The 15,763-nt window shown below is 22.7% G+C and overlaps 7 protein-coding genes across 7 annotated transcripts; 2 read left to right on the forward strand and 5 right to left on the reverse strand.

Moving 5' to 3' along the window:
• Positions 1–16: 16 nt before the first annotated feature.
• Positions 17–2,471, reverse strand: DICPUDRAFT_156343 (uncharacterized protein; the record flags this gene model as incomplete). Its single annotated transcript, XM_003291667.1, has 5 exons — positions 17–208; positions 297–733; positions 805–842; positions 1,896–2,083; positions 2,256–2,471. The coding sequence occupies 5 exons, from the start codon at positions 2,469–2,471 to the stop codon at positions 17–19; spliced, it is 1,071 nt and encodes a 356-aa protein (XP_003291715.1).
• A 1,174-nt stretch (positions 2,472–3,645) lies between these two features.
• DICPUDRAFT_156344 (uncharacterized protein) lies at positions 3,646–4,263 on the reverse strand (the record flags this gene model as incomplete). The annotated part of the gene is made up of 1 exon (XM_003291668.1): positions 3,646–4,263. One exon carries the CDS (start codon positions 4,261–4,263, stop codon positions 3,646–3,648), a length of 618 nt encoding a protein of 205 aa, XP_003291716.1.
• Positions 4,264–4,942: 679 nt separating this feature from the next.
• On the forward strand, positions 4,943–5,680 carry DICPUDRAFT_24460 (uncharacterized protein; the record flags this gene model as incomplete). Its single annotated transcript, XM_003291659.1, has 1 exon — positions 4,943–5,680. A coding segment is annotated over one exon (738 nt), but the record flags the coding sequence as incomplete, so codon positions are not given.
• Positions 5,681–7,235: 1,555 nt separating this feature from the next.
• DICPUDRAFT_57504 (uncharacterized protein) lies at positions 7,236–8,365 on the forward strand. The gene is made up of 3 exons (XM_003291660.1): positions 7,236–7,593; positions 7,677–7,866; positions 7,948–8,365. The coding sequence occupies exons 1-3, from the start codon at positions 7,338–7,340 to the stop codon at positions 8,261–8,263; spliced, it is 762 nt and encodes a 253-aa protein (XP_003291708.1). The 5' UTR covers positions 7,236–7,337; the 3' UTR covers positions 8,264–8,365.
• DICPUDRAFT_156348 (uncharacterized protein) lies at positions 8,364–11,512 on the reverse strand (the record flags this gene model as incomplete). Its single annotated transcript, XM_003291669.1, has 3 exons — positions 8,364–8,386; positions 8,785–10,766; positions 10,854–11,512. 3 exons carry the CDS (start codon positions 11,510–11,512, stop codon positions 8,364–8,366), a joined length of 2,664 nt encoding a protein of 887 aa, XP_003291717.1.
• A 710-nt stretch (positions 11,513–12,222) lies between these two features.
• Positions 12,223–15,132, reverse strand: DICPUDRAFT_156349 (uncharacterized protein; the record flags this gene model as incomplete). Its single annotated transcript, XM_003291670.1, has 1 exon — positions 12,223–15,132. A coding segment is annotated over one exon (2,910 nt), but the record flags the coding sequence as incomplete, so codon positions are not given.
• Positions 15,133–15,147: 15 nt separating this feature from the next.
• On the reverse strand, positions 15,148–15,387 carry DICPUDRAFT_13578 (uncharacterized protein; the record flags this gene model as incomplete). The annotated part of the gene is made up of 1 exon (XM_003291671.1): positions 15,148–15,387. A coding segment is annotated over one exon (240 nt), but the record flags the coding sequence as incomplete, so codon positions are not given.
• Positions 15,388–15,763: the final 376 nt, after the last annotated feature.

Raw genomic sequence — 15,763 nt, forward strand, 5'->3', positions numbered from 1 at the left:
TTTATAATTTTTTTTCCTAAATATTTAATAGTTCGAAAATCTTTGATTTTAAGTTAATTATGCAAGCGATTATAGTAAATAAAGAACCAGCCATACATGCAAAATAGCTTAATGATGGACCCTCGTAGTATTTAATTTTATCTTCAACACCATAGTCCATAAATTTCATTTCCATATCATATAATCTATTTATTGTGAATGTATGTCCCTATATAAATTATAATAAATATAACCATATTAGTAAAATAATAATAATAATTATAGTTTTAGTATAATAATAATAATAATAAACCTACAGAAAAAATTAAAACAGAAAGTAAACCAAAAACAGAAGCTGGGATTAAGATGTATCTACCAAGTGATGCAACTCTTTTACCGTGGATTGGAGATTTATAGATTAAACCAATAAATGACATTATATAGGTAAATACAGAGACGAAACTCATGGCCCATGCCAAACAGCAGAATAAAAGTGAAAAGAAGTAAAATTGGTAGTTGACATCTGAAGCATCATCATATAAAAAGTATACGGTATCGTCAAATTTCTTTATACCCTCTTCATTTATATACAAATATCTATGCTTATAGGCGCTGAAGTACTCTACACTCTTTCTGTCATCTTCAATTGATGAAAATTCTTTTTGTCTCCAGTATGAAAATACACCGATGGTATACAAGGCTAATGAAAATATTGTTAAAACAAAACCAAATACCTTTATAAAAGTTGACATTTCTTTTTAAATTTAAAACTATTTCCTAAAAAAAATGGGTGATAAATTTTTTCTTTTTTAAATTTATTATTACTATTATTACTATTTCTATTATTACTATTTCTATTATTACTATTATTATTAATAAAGTTTTATATAAATAAAAATAAAATTAATGTATTTTTATTTATTTTTATGTAATTTTATAAAAATAATTATAATTAAATTTCTTTATTTTTTGAAATATATAACTCGAAAAAGTGTCAAAACCAAGAAGATTTTAAAAATTTAAGACTATTTTTATTTTGTAATTTATCTGTTCCCCCACAATAATTTATTAATTTTTTTTTTTTTTTTTAAAAAATAACATCTTACCCCTAAACCCCACCCCTGTTTTTTATATAAAATTATTAATCTTTAATTTCAAAAAATATCTCACATTATAATATTTGATTTAAAATTAAATATTCTTCCAATAATAGTATATAATAATTGTTAATGAATTGTATTGTTATATTTACTATTGTTGGAATTAATATTCCATGTTGAGGGTCTACTTTAAACCACCATCACCCTATATTTTAAATATTGTAATAAACCTTGTGAATGTAAGAAAATATTATTACAATTCTAAAATTGGATTTTATAATAAAAAAAAACAAAACCAATACAATAAACCATTTCTAAAGAAAAATCAATTGTTTTTATTTTTGTATTTATCTTATATTTTAAACCATTACTGAGAATAGCAAAGTAGATGTGACTGTTGTATCCTCCAATACAAGATGTTAAATAATAAATACAAAATTATAATACCATAGGTCCCAAATTGAATAATAAGGGATAAAAAACATGCATGATATAAAGACAATGTTAGCAATAAATAAACTAATTAAAATTTTATTTTTAAAACTTTGTTTTGACCTTTTTTTTTTTCTTTTTTTTAACGTACCTTCTATTTCATCAACTAATCTTTTTTCTATTTTATGAATTTACTTTATTTTTAAACTTTATAAAATTTTCTTTAATAAAAAATAAACTATTTAAGTTTTAAAATAAAAAAAGAGATTATCTTTTAAGTTAATATAATATTTTTAAAATGAAAATAGTCCCACTTATTTTTAATTATTTTATTTTTATTTTTATCTTTATTTTAAACTAATGTTGTGGACTCGAAAGATTTACAAATTAAAAGTTTTTGAAAAAATATTTATGACAGCACCAATGATGGTGAAGAATGTTCCTATTACTACAACAAACCATCCAACATATGGACCTGCGTAATACTTTCTTGATTCAAATTCACTATTGTAAGTGTATACAAACTTGTTACCTTCGCAACTGCAGTCTCTATCTTTAGCATTAGCTAACCCCTATATAAAATTTAAACATTAATATTAGTTTTTTTTTTTTTTTTTTTTTTTTTTTTTTTTTTTTTTTTTTTTTTTTCCCCCCCCACAAAAATAAATAATGAAAGTAAACCAAATACAGAACCAGCAATTTAAAATAAACTTACCAATAATAGCACCTATTTGACCCAATCACTGGAACTTTGTTGATAATACCACAGAAAGATAAAATGTATAGAAAGAGTGATAAAGCTAATGTAAGCCAAGCCAAAACACTAAATGAGAGAGATGCTTCAAATATTTGTATTTCATGTTCCCTACCCTCTCTTTTATACTTGATTGTTTCGTCATATATTTTTCTACCGTCATAATACTCGACTGTTCTCCATTTATTGTAACTGTATAAATTCATATATTTATCATCATTTTCGGTGCTTACGTATTGATAATTATACCAATATGTACCAAAACTAACGGTAAACAACCCAAATGCAATTAAAATAATTATAAAACCAATAATCTTTAGCATTTTTATTTAATTTTTTTATATTTATTTTTATTTATTATAATAATTAAATTTTATTTTTTGTTTAAAAATATATTTTAAAAAAAAACTTATTTCTTAAATACTTTTTTTTAATGTTTAAAAAAAAAAAAAAATAAGTGGTTTTTATAACACTCCATTTGATATTTTTAAATATCTGAGAATGGATTATAATAACGTGGTCTTTTTTATAATAAAAAAACTAATTTGGTCACAAAAAAATTTAAAAAAAAAAAAATAAAAAAAGATATTTTTTTTTTTTTTTTTTTAAGTTTTTTAAGTTTTTTAAATAACTTATTTTATATTTTTTTCAAATAATGGTGATGATTTGGGTTGTGGAAATTAATTTATGCAACGGTTATATGTAAACAAAATAAAAAAAAAATGAAATTTTATTTCCATATTCTAAAAGTAGCAAAACAAGATTCATAATCAGTGTTTGTTGTTTCTATTCATGTAGAAATCACTTTTTGAATTAATTTTTAAAAATTACAAATGTTTAAATTGAATATAATAATATTAATATTTTAGGAAAAAACTTGCAATATCAAATATGGATTACATTCAGATTAATATATAAAAGGAATTAATTTTTTAATTTTTTTTTTAATTAAATTTAATAATTTTTTTTTTTTATATATAATCAATTAATTTTTAATTAGTTTATTATATTTTATAAAATGACTATAGTTAGTAAGTATTATAAAATAATTACATAGAAATAAATAATATTAACCATTTTATTAAATATATATAGAGTGTCTAACTAGTCTCGGTGATACCACAAGCTCGAAACATTCGTCAAGTTCAGATTCAAAGATTGACACTGTCAGTGATGAAATAACCACAGGTGATAACAAAACTGCAAACATGTGGAGGGGTCCCTATTGGAGAGGTCCATCCTGGGGTAATCCATATTGGAACCCATATTGGGGCCCATCTTGGAGAGGTCCACCCTGGAGAAGATGGTGATAATCCATACAACAATACTAAACAACAATTATTAAATAAAAAAAATCTTTTTCCTTTATATTATTTTTATTTATAAATTTAATCTATAAAAATTTCTTAAAAATCCATATAAAACCTCTTGATGGTAATAAACTAAACCGGCTTTTTGAATGATTTTCATTGAACCATGATTATCAACACGAGCGGTGGCATATAGAGTGTATAATGGTTTACCTAAAACTAATAAACCTTCATTGATAATAGCTAATGAATATTGTTGGACCATTGAGTGTATCATTTCGGTGCCATATTGTTTACCTTGATAGTCTTTGTCGAGAATGATAGCAATCTCAGCTTCTCCCGGAACTTTTCCATGCATTAACATAACATGACCTATAAATTCGTTAGTTTCTTTTAAAAATACCATTAATCCACCACATGGGTCATTATTTTCCCAGCATTCCAACCATTCATTATATTCTTTATCAATTTGGTCAATAGTTTGAACACCAAAACCATACTTTTTAGTATTGATTGGATCTGTTAAAAGTTTATGAAATTTCTTTCTATCCTCTATATCGCTTGTAACATTTCTAATTAATAATCTTTCTGTTATAATTTTAACATTTAATTTATTTTCTTTATCTTTAAAAAACTCTACATTTAATTCTTTATTTTTATTATTGTTATTTTCTGTAATTGGTATCATTTTATTTATATATATGCTATTTACTATATCTATTTAATTTATTTTTATACTGAATTTTCAGTTGTTAATATTTTACGAAAAAAAAATAAAAAATAAAAAAAAAATAAAAAAAATAAAAAAATAAAAAAAAAAATAAAAACAAATCAATGGTTGGGGAAAACAAAAATAACCAAACATCTTAAAAACAAATCAATATTTATTACAACAAAAAAATACAAATCTTTTAAAAAAACTAAAAGTAATCTAAATTTCTATTTCACCATTTTAAATATGTAAAAAAAAACAAAATTCATTACTGTTTTTAAAAAATAATTTAATAAAAAAATTTATAACAAATGGATAGAAAAGAATAAAACAAAGTTAAATATTGAAAAAAAAAGGTAAGAGCATTTATTATGATGGGTTTGGTGGGGGTAACAATTTTTTTAAACCAAAATAACCAAAGAATTAAATTAAAAAAAAAAAAAAAAATTATTTTTATTTTTTTAATTTTTTTTTTTCGTTTTTTTAATTTTTTTTTTATTTATTTTTTTTCATTTAAATTTAAATTTAAAAAATGGAAACAACCACAGAAACTAAAACACTTGATACAATAGAACCAACAACAAGTGATAGTAATAATAATATAGATAGTAGTAATACAGAAGCAACCACAACAACCACAACAACCACAACAACAGAAGAATCACAACCAAAACTATCAAAAAATGCACAAAAAAAATTAATTAAAAAACAAAGATGGGAAGAATTTAAAGATAAAAAAAAAATATTTTTAAGAGAAAAAAAGAAAGAAAATAGAAAGAAAAAAAGAGAACAAATGACAGAAGAAGAAAGATCAGAGGCAATTAAATTAAGATTTTTAAAAAATAGGGATATTAGCACATTAGAATATTTTGGTAATGTTTTGTTTGACTTTGAAATGTATGATAAAATGTCAGAGAAAGAAAAGAAGTCATTAATCACTCAGATGTCTTTCTTACATAGTGCCAATACCATTTCACAAAAACCAGTTTATTTACATGCAACTGGGGTCACTCCAGAGATAAAACAAGAGTTACACAAAGGATGTCCATTTAAAATGTTACAGTGCTACGAAGAACCATATATTGAAAAATTCAGTAAGGACGAGTTGGTTTATTTAACTTCAGACTCACCAAATGTTATCACCGAGTTAGACCCAAATAAAAAGTATATTATAGGTGCTATTGTAGATTACAATCGTTTGAAGGGTTACACATTCGAAAAAGCAAATTCTCAAGGTATCGCAACTGCTCAATTACCAATTGGGGAGTTCATTAAAATGGTTTCAAGAAAAGTTTTAGCAGTAAATCATGTATTCCAAATTTTAAATGAATTTTTAGTTTGTAACAATTGGAAAGATGCTTTTGAAAAAGTTATACCCAAAAGAAAATTTGAAGAAAAAAAGAAAAGAAGAAAGAGCGAAGGTAGTTGTAATGATGATAAAGAAGAAAATGAAGAAGATGAAGAAGAAGAGGAAGAAGAGGAAGAAGAGGAAGAAGAGGATAGCCACAACGAAGAAGAAAATAATGTTTCAACAACAGAAACAGATAACGATGAAAATTCTTTAAAAAAAATTAAATTAGATAATAATAGTAATAACAATAATATAAATTGTAATGAAGATAACAACGCAAATAAATAAAAAAATAAAAAAATAAAAATTTATTAATCACCAAAATGTTTATTTTTTGTAAAACTATATAATAATTTAATATAATTTCTAAAATGTCTATCTTGAAGAAAATGCTAATGAAAGTATATTTTTTAGTTCGCCACTATCAAAGATAACTTTTGGGTAAGCAATAGTGCACTCTATGAAATTTATGATAAGGTTTTTAAGTGATAAAAATTATCTTGTTAATAAATTAGTGTTTGTTATTTCAAAAAAAGTAAAATCTTTTGGTGTATAATTTCTTACTTTAGTCCGATAATATTCATCTCTTGATCTTCAATTTCTTTCATTTCTTGATCTTGTTCTTTATCTACATTCATTGTATTTGTTTTGGTTGATTTTGTTTTTGGTGTTTTATTATCTACAATATTTATAATTTTAGATTGTATTTCTTTTGTTTCTCCATTAATATAATTATATATATTACTATTATAATATAATTTATTGCGTCTATTAAATCTGAACTATTTGTTGTTCTTTTTAAAATTGTTTTAATTAATTTTTATAATGATTTAATTTCAACTGATATTTCGATTCATTTTTTATTTTGGATTTATATTGATTCTTTTTGTTGAAAAAAATTAATAATAATAAAATCAATAAATTTTATCAGTTTTTACTTGTATAAATTATCAACTTTGTTCAACTATTAAAGACTTTAATTTGTAATATTGGTGGTTCTATTTTTACTAAATTTAAATTTATAAAAAAAAGAAATAATAAAAATTAAAAAAACAATAGAATATATGTGTTAACTTCTTTTCTCCCCCAAAAAAAAACTTAATATTAACTTAAAAAAAAAAAAAAATTTGGGTGGTTTAAATTAAACCTTTCAATTTTTTTTTTTTTGTATGGATGAAAATTAGAATATTAATAGAAGAAAAATAAATAATAAATAAAAAACCTCTTTTATCCCCCAAAAATTAATTTTACAACATTGGAGACCTAAAAAAAATTTAAAATAATTATTTACATCAAATTTTTTCAATTTTTTTATTAATATTAACCACACATAATAATTATAATAATAATAATAATAATAAATTAAAACCTCTTTTTACCCCAAAAAAAAAGATTAATTTAACAAAAAAAATTTAAAAAAAAAATATTTGAGTGGTTAACTCAAACCTTTTTCAAATTTTTATAACATCATATATAATAGCGTAGTGATTACTTTTTTTGGATATTAACCTCTTACATATTATGAAAAGTGATTGAAAAAAAAAAATATTTAAACCCAAAATATTTTTTATTAATTATAATTATTTTAATATCATTTATTTATTTATATCATTTTTATAAACAAATAAATTCTATATCTTTTATAAATTAATATCTTAGCTTTCTAGTTTTTCCAAATCTTCAAAAAAACAAATTCAAAATGTCCACAGTCCCAGCTGGTAGTGTTGCATGTTTGGCCAATGCTTTGTTGAATTTACGTAGTTCAACTGACCATAATGCTGATCATGGTGCTAAAAACTCTGTTTTAAACTTTACCAACTCAAAAGAAACCAACAGATTTGATGGATCGGAAGCATGGTGTGCCTCAATCAATGATAAGAACCAATTTATTGTTGCAGGTAGTTTAGTAGTAAGTGATTTTGTTGCTATTTCAACTCAAGGTCGTGGTGAATTTGGTATGTATTCATTTTTTATATTTGTTTATTTAAAATGTAAAATTTTTTTAATTATTAACTTTGTAAAAATTATTTTTATTCAGATCAATGGGTTACTTCATATAAAATCAGATACTCCTTTGACAATGTTACTTGGGTTGATTATAACAATGGTCAAGTTTTCAATGGAAATACTGATAGAAGCACAGTTGTAACTCATGTATTCCCACAACCAATTCGTGCAAGATCTATTTCTATCCATCCAGTAACATGGAATAGCCACATTTCACTTCGGTAAATAATTAAAAAAACAAAATTAAAATTTAAAAATATTATACTAATGTATATAAATTTATTATTTTTTTTAAAAAATAGTTGGGAACTTTATACCAAACCAGCAGTAAGTAACTTTGTGCAAATTGGTCACACTTGCATTGGTGATAGAACTCTTAATTCTGGTAATGGCGTTCGTGAAGCTATTCGTAATGTTCAATTTGGTAGATCATTCGGTAAGGTACCAATGGTTTCCCTCACAACTACCCATATTGATGAAGCAACTGATAATAATCAATTGAGATACCGTATCGAGGCTATCAATATCACAGCAACCGGCTTTGATGTTAAATTTACTACATGGGTAAATAACTTAATATACGATATCTCTATTGACTATATTGCAGTTGAAAATTAAAATATAAAGTTAACAAAGTGAAATAATTTTCAAATAATCATAATTATTTCCAAATAATAAACAAATTTTATTTAAATAAAAATAAAAATTTTAACTTTATTTAAAAATACATTGTCATTGGAACTATTTTTTAAAAAACTATTTGTTTTGTTTATTTAATTGTTAATTTAAAGAAGGATGAGAAGGTAGTGGTAATGAAAAAGAAGAAAAAAATAATAATGGGTAGAATAAAAATTCCATTTTGTTAAGTAACAAAACATACTAAGAAAAAACTATACGTAAGCATCAATTGAAAGCTCATAACAACCATATTCACATTTTTATTAGAGATAATACTATTTTAAATTTGAATAATAAAAAATTTGAATAATAAAGAAATTTTTTTATTTTTTTGAGATTTTGGTTTAAATAAAAAAAAAAAAAAAAATAAGTATTGGTTTATTTAATTTTATTGTTGAAATAATTATAGATTAATAAATTTCTATTTTTAATTTTATCTAAATTTTTTTTTGAAAAATTACAATATGAAGACCAAATTTCGATAATTTCTAAATTATTTGAAAGTATTGCCATATCCAAGATATCGTTAATTTTAGATTTGCATAGCAGAGGTTGACCTTTTTTCTTTATTAAATGACCAAATTTAAAAATAAACATTTTAAAGAGATCATAGTTGCCATCTTGAGCAGAGTCCATCAAAATTTTTTCAATGAGATATTTTAAAGTTATTTTATATGATTGTTGTTGTTGAAGCCCACCTCTTTGAGTTTCAGGTTCAGAAACATCTTTTTCTTGTAATCTTAGGTAAAAGTGAATGATCTGTTCAAAGAATTCGACTGAAAGTATACTTGATTTAAAAAACTTTGGGAACACTACGAAATCGATGTTGATACCACTTGCGAATTGGAGTATGAGCACAATAGCCTCCTCGAATCTACGACCATATATAAAAGCAAAGCATAATTGCTCAAATGTAATTTGGATCTGAATTGAACGCTGATTATAAATTGGGTTCAAAACACTGATTGCTGTTGAGTAGATTCTACTATTTGGTGACGAGTCTATCTGTTTCTCGCTAGAGTAATTGCTTGATACCCAATATAGTACTTTAAATGGAAATAATCTATATAATGCTAATAATTGAATGAAATCTATTTCATTGAATATGTTGAATATCGAAACTAATAAATCTGCACTATTTGTATTGTATTTTAAACACTCTACTAAATATTTTGAATATACTTCGATTTTGAATGGCTTTGAAATTTGGTAAAGGGTTGGTTGCTCTTGGTTTTGGTGCCATGACATTAGAGATCTGTGAAGTAGCTTTAATAGAATTGGATTATTATTGTAACTGAGAGTACATGAATTTTGATCTTCAAGAAATAGCATTTCATAATTACTATCGATAAGCATGAATCTATTGGTTCTCTTCATCAATGTTTCGTAATGCTCTAAAACATCCATACTTGATATACTTTGCCAAAATGAATTTTCATTTGCGAAAAATATTTCCTTATAGTTTATGAAATAAAACTCTAATACTTGAGTTGACCTTATTGAGTTTATTACCAAGCCTACTATATAATCACAATTTGAATATAATGTATTTAATTCTTGACTATACTTTTGGTGTATTTTTTCTATTAATTCAAAATCATCTAATTTTATTATTGAAATTAATAATAAATATAGATTTACTGATTTTAAAAATAATTCAAAATAATTTAAAATTATTTCATATTTATCTGTATTACTAATATTATTATATAAATAATTAAATAAAAAAATTTGATCTATGTTTTTTATAGTTATTGATTTATGACTATTTATTGTTACTTGATCTGTATATAATAATATATTATCTTTGGTTATTGAGATGAACAGATCTATTATATTATTAATTTTATCTTTATCTTTATCGTTTAAAAAATTTACAATTGATAAAATCTTTAAAAAATCACTATTTAATTGATCTTTGGTGAAATTATATGATTCTATATCTTTTAATAATAACTTATTATTTTCTAAATTTATATTTATATTATTATTATTATTATTATTATTATTATTATTATTATTACTACCCATATTACTATTATTAATGTTATTGATATTATTATTTCTATTAATATTTACAACATAATCATTATAAATTCCATTTTTATATAAACCAATATAATGTTCATATTTATTTTTTATATCTCTTTCTATTGTTAAATTGAATGAATTTAAATTTATAATGATTTTTATAATTTTTATCAATTTTTTTAATGTTGGTGATGATGTGGTAGTGATATTATTGAGGTTTATGCATACAGTTGTGTTGGTGAAATATTGATTTGTTATTAGGTAGTTTAACATTTTTAAATGTTTATAGTTGTTAATGGAACTAATAATATTGTTATCTATTGATGGATCGTAATGACTATTTGCTATATTATCTCCAATTGGTGTATAGTTATGATTTACTATATTGTTGATTTCATTGATACTGATATGACTAAAATGTTTAATGAATAGCTTAAAAACCAGAATGTTGGAACTTTTGATGATACTTGACAACGCAACTTGAGGCACAATAAAATACTTTTGATAATTTTTGAATAGCTGGTTGTAAAACTGAATGTTCTCTTCGGACTCTTTGGTAATGTTGTTGTATATGAACTCCAAACTATTGTAGGTAAAGTATTTGGCCGCTTTGATTTTATCTCTAATGATTTCAATACCGTTGCTAAACGACTCTACTATATCTTTGGTATTAATTAATCTCTGATAACTGCAGATTGACTTGAATGGAAAATTGGTGTTACTAAATATATTATTAAAGATATAGATGTTTCTAAAAACCTTCCAAAAGAGGATCTCTGTAACTTGAATGTTCTCGGTGATGGTCAATCTAGGTTGTGGTTTATTAAATGCATTCGTTTCATCCACTGGGTTGCAATCTTTTTCAATTTTCTCTTTAAACTCTAAATGCTTCTCTATATTTTGATACACCTCTAATTTATTCTTACCACATACTTTAATACCCAAAAATGTTGATATCTCTTGAAATTGCTTTAGTTTAGTAGAGTTATAGTTTAATTTTTTAAAATCTCTTAAATCTTTAATTGAATCAATATTATTACTATTTTTCTTTATTTTATTACTTTTATCGCTCTTTGATAAAACACCAATTATTTTTCCTTCTTCTTCTCCTACTTCTTCCTCTCTTTCTCTTTTTTTAATATTATTATTTTTATTCATTATCTTTTTATAATTTAATAAATAATAACTATTTTAATTATTATTATTATTTTTTTTTTTATTATTATTAATTAGTTATATTTTATTTTAATTTCTATAAAATAGAAGTACTATTATTAATATTTTTTATAATACTTAATACTTTTTATAATATTAAATATTTTTTAAATTTTAAATTTTAAATTTTTGAAATAATATATTAAAAAAAAAAAAAAAAAAATACTAGCTACATGAAATAAACATTATTATTTAAATTTTATTACAAAGGAAAAAAATATAGTTAATTATATAAAAGAAAAAAAAAATTTAATAGCATTATGTTTGTTGTTGTTATTTTTTTAAAATGAAAAAAAATAAAATTTTATTTTTTTTTAATTTTTTTAAAATTATTTATTTTTTTTTTTTTTGAAATGATTCCATTTTGGTCTCATATTTCGCAATCAAAGTTGTCATTTACATAAATATAAAGACGCTAAGAATTTTTATATAAGGAAGAAATCTTGATATTGTTGTTGTTATTAATTAATTTGATTTTTTTTATTTTTTATTTTTTTATTTTATTTTTTATTATTTTTTTTTTTTAAAGAATGTCCAAGAATCTTGGAATAAATAAAAAAAAAATAAAAAAGAGAAAAAAGAAAATGATGAAAAAAAAAAAAAAAAAAATAAAAAGTTGGGTTTGAAATAAATTATTTATTTATTTATTTATTTTATTTAAAATCATTTTTAAAATATTCTAAAACTAAACTTGTGCCTGGTAATGCTTGAACTTCTTTTTTGGTTTTTGTAATTCCACACTTTAATAAAATTTGAATAATTTCAAGAGAATTTGAAACCAATGCAATTCTTAATATTTCCTTTAATTCTTTTATATCATAAATACCCTCATTATGGATGTTGTTGTTGTTGTTTTTAATTTTCTTTTTTAAGAAATTTGGAAATTTAAGAAATACAAAATTAAAAATTGGTAAATTTCCTTTTACTGCAGCCATATGGAAGCTAATTAAAATGATTTTTTCGATAATATGTTCATGGTCTTCTGATAAAATAACATTTGCTTCTGAAATTGGTTTTTGTATTTTAATTGATTCTTTGCTTCTGTAAAAGTATTTGATCATTTCTTCTATAAAACGGACACTGTAATGTATTGAGAATGATACGACCTCAATTAAAGGTATAAAGAAAATTCTACTTAAGACGATTGGTATTTTAATTTTAAATATTTCACTGAATCTACCGCAGGCATAGAGTAGTCTAACCATTTGTGATAACATCATTTTAATGATTATGGTTTTTTCTTGCCCATCTTGATTGAATTTAACGGGTAATCTTACTTTATGTGATGTAATATCTGGTATATTTTCACAATTTGAAAATACCCAATGACCAATCTTGTGGAGTTTTGATACAATAATTTTATCTGAAAAGATTTTATCAAAATTGATTTTTCCTACATTAAAATTAATAAAAGCAGATATTATAAGATCTTGTTTATGTTTAATAATACATTCTTCAAATAATTTTGAAAAGCTATTAATTGAAATGTTTCCAATTGCATAAATTGGTTTGCTGTTGTTGAAAATATTAATATCATTGTTATTATTGATTTTGGGATTGAGATTTTTCAAATTACTGAGATTATTGAAATTATTAATATTTTTGTTGATATCGAAGAAAAGGCTATTATTACTATTATAATTGTTTTTGTTTTTATTAAGGAAGTGGTTACTACTGTTAGTATCAAAGTAGTGGTTGTTGCTGCTGTTAAAGAAAGTGCTGTTAAAAGTAGCGGTACTATTTTGGGAATAATCACTATTGAGAAATTTATCTTTAATGGATAGATTATTAGGATTTGATATGGGTTTTGCAGGGACAGTAGTGGTGGTAGTGGTGGTAGTGGTGGTAGTGGTTTTAGGAGTAGTATCTGTTATTTTGATTGATGGCCTTGTTTTTGATAAACCTCGAAGTAATAATTCTAATGAAAATGAATTTTCTTTTTCCTCCGGGGGTATACCATTAATTTCATAGTTAGACGGATGGTTGTCAATTGTTAAGATTCTATTTAGTGAACCCATTTTCTGTTCATAATGTTCGATAAGTGGCAAGCTTGTGAGGTAATACCAATAGGAGTTTCGGTCTTGGAATAAAAAATTATTTAGATGAAAAGTATCGAAAAAGAAATCTAAAGTTTTGGTAGATTTTATAGCTTTTATATGTTCTTTTCTATATGAGTAGAGAAAGGTTTTTGCGGTATCGAAATGATTGTTGAAGATATATCGAATTGATTTAATATTATCCAACTCTAAAACTGCTAATATTAAATTAAGTATTGGAAAATGCTCATCTTTCTTTTCGATATCATTAAAAAAATCGATGAAAGCCTCTGATACTAAATTCTCTTCTTGATTTAAATTAATATCTTCGTCGAGTTCATCAGAGTTTATTTCAAAAAAATCTGGTTCACTTGAATCATCATGGGGATCTAGGCCCTCTTCACTCTTTTCTTCGTTTTCAAATAATGAAACGAGTTTATTAATTCTCATATTTTCTTCTTTCTGTGATTCGTGTCTTCTATAGTCTTGGATTTGTTCTTCTATAAACTCTATTTGTTCTGAAGTTGAATAACATCTTTCTAAATACTCTTCATAGTATTCATAGATCTTTAAATTTTTTTCTTTAAACTTCTTTTTAATATAGTCTGGACTCTTAAACATTATATAATATCTAGGTGGTTTATCGATTTTAGAAATTGAATAAAACATTTTAACAAATTTAAAAATTAAATTTTTTAATTTATTATTATTATTATTATTATTATTTGAGTTATTATTGGAAGAGGAAGGTAAATTTGTAGAAATAATACTATTAATACTGAAAAGATTATTATTATTATTATTATTATTATTATTATTATTATTATTATTATTACTATATATTGATTTTATTAAATCTATAATTGTTAAATTTAATTGTTGTTTTGTAAAAATATTTTCAATTTGTTCAATTTCTTCCAAACTTAAAATTTTATTTTTAATAAATTTTTTTTGATTTGGGGTTGATATATCTCTAAATTTACTAAAGTTATTATCATATAGTCGATATTTTGTTATTATTTTGCATAGTTTGATAAGTTGCTTAAATTTGAAAGTGGAGTTAAATAAACTGAGAGTTCTAATATCTAACTCATCATTGCTTTCTGGTAATGAATAATTCTCTTTTAAATATTGAAAGATTTTGAAAGATTGATAATGTTGAATTTTAAAATCTGGTAATTCTTTCTTTAAAATTTCCTTGACTTGGTTTTTTGAAAAATTAAAATATTCTACAAATAGGCCAAAAGCAAATATATTGTGACCATTGACTATTACTGGCAGAAGTCTCTCTGGAAGAAGGAAATACTTTGGGTATTTATTGAACAGTTGGTGGTAAAAAACCTTGTTTTCTTGTGTTGGTTTCAATATTTTTGAAAATAAAAATAAATGGCCAGTATACTTTAATGATTCAGAGTCGAATGAGATGTATCGGCCACATTTAACTTTATCCAAAATAATTGCAACACCATTTGTAAATTCATTGATAATGCCAACTATATTGATTAGTCTATCATAGGTGTGGGTGGACTTGAATATAAAGTTTGAAAATATTTTATTGAATAAAAACTTATTTCTAAATACCTTCCAAAAGAGGATTTCTGAAAATTCGATGTTTTCTGTAATTTTTAATGGTGGTTGGGAGTTTTTAAATGGGTTTATATTTTTTTTTTGAATTTCTTCATTAGCCAAATTATTTTTGAGCGAAAACACTTGACAAATATTTTCATACAAATCTGATTTATTACCAGATTTTGATAACCCCAATAATTCTGCAATTTCTCTTAATTGGGTTAATTTTATATTATTTAATTTTATAGATTTTAATTTTTTGTAATAGATTCTTAAATTATTATTAATAAAATCATCAACATTTTCGATATTATTAATATTAAAATTTCTATAACTATAATTCCTTAAACTTTCTTTATTATTAATATCTATATTATAATTATTATTATAATTATTATTATTATTATTATTGTTATTATTATTAATATTATTATTATTATTATTATTATTTCTATTATTGGTAATATTATAATTATAGTTATTGTTAGTATTATTATTATTATTATTATTATTAATATTCGTACTATAATTATAATTATAATTATTATTATTATTGTTATTATTATTATTAGTAGTATTAGGAGGATTA

The sequence above is a fragment of the Dictyostelium purpureum genome (genome assembly GCF_000190715.1).
Source record: "Dictyostelium purpureum unplaced genomic scaffold DICPUscaffold_293, whole genome shotgun sequence".
Classification (NCBI taxonomy): Eukaryota; Evosea; class Eumycetozoa; order Dictyosteliales; family Dictyosteliaceae; genus Dictyostelium; species Dictyostelium purpureum.

What these genes read in the sequence shown, in the direction of transcription:
- DICPUDRAFT_57504 (XM_003291660.1), top strand. Translation starts at nt 7,338, where the DNA reads ATGTCCACAGTCCCAGCTGGTAGTGTTGCATGTTTGGCCAATGCTTTG. An exon ending in TCAAGGTCGTGGTGAATTTG is followed by an intron (nt 7,594 to 7,676) that starts GTATGTATTCAT and finishes ATTTTTATTCAG; the next exon opens with ATCAATGGGTTACTTCATAT. An exon ending in AATAGCCACATTTCACTTCG is followed by an intron (nt 7,867 to 7,947) that starts GTAAATAATTAA and finishes TTTAAAAAATAG; the next exon opens with TTGGGAACTTTATACCAAAC.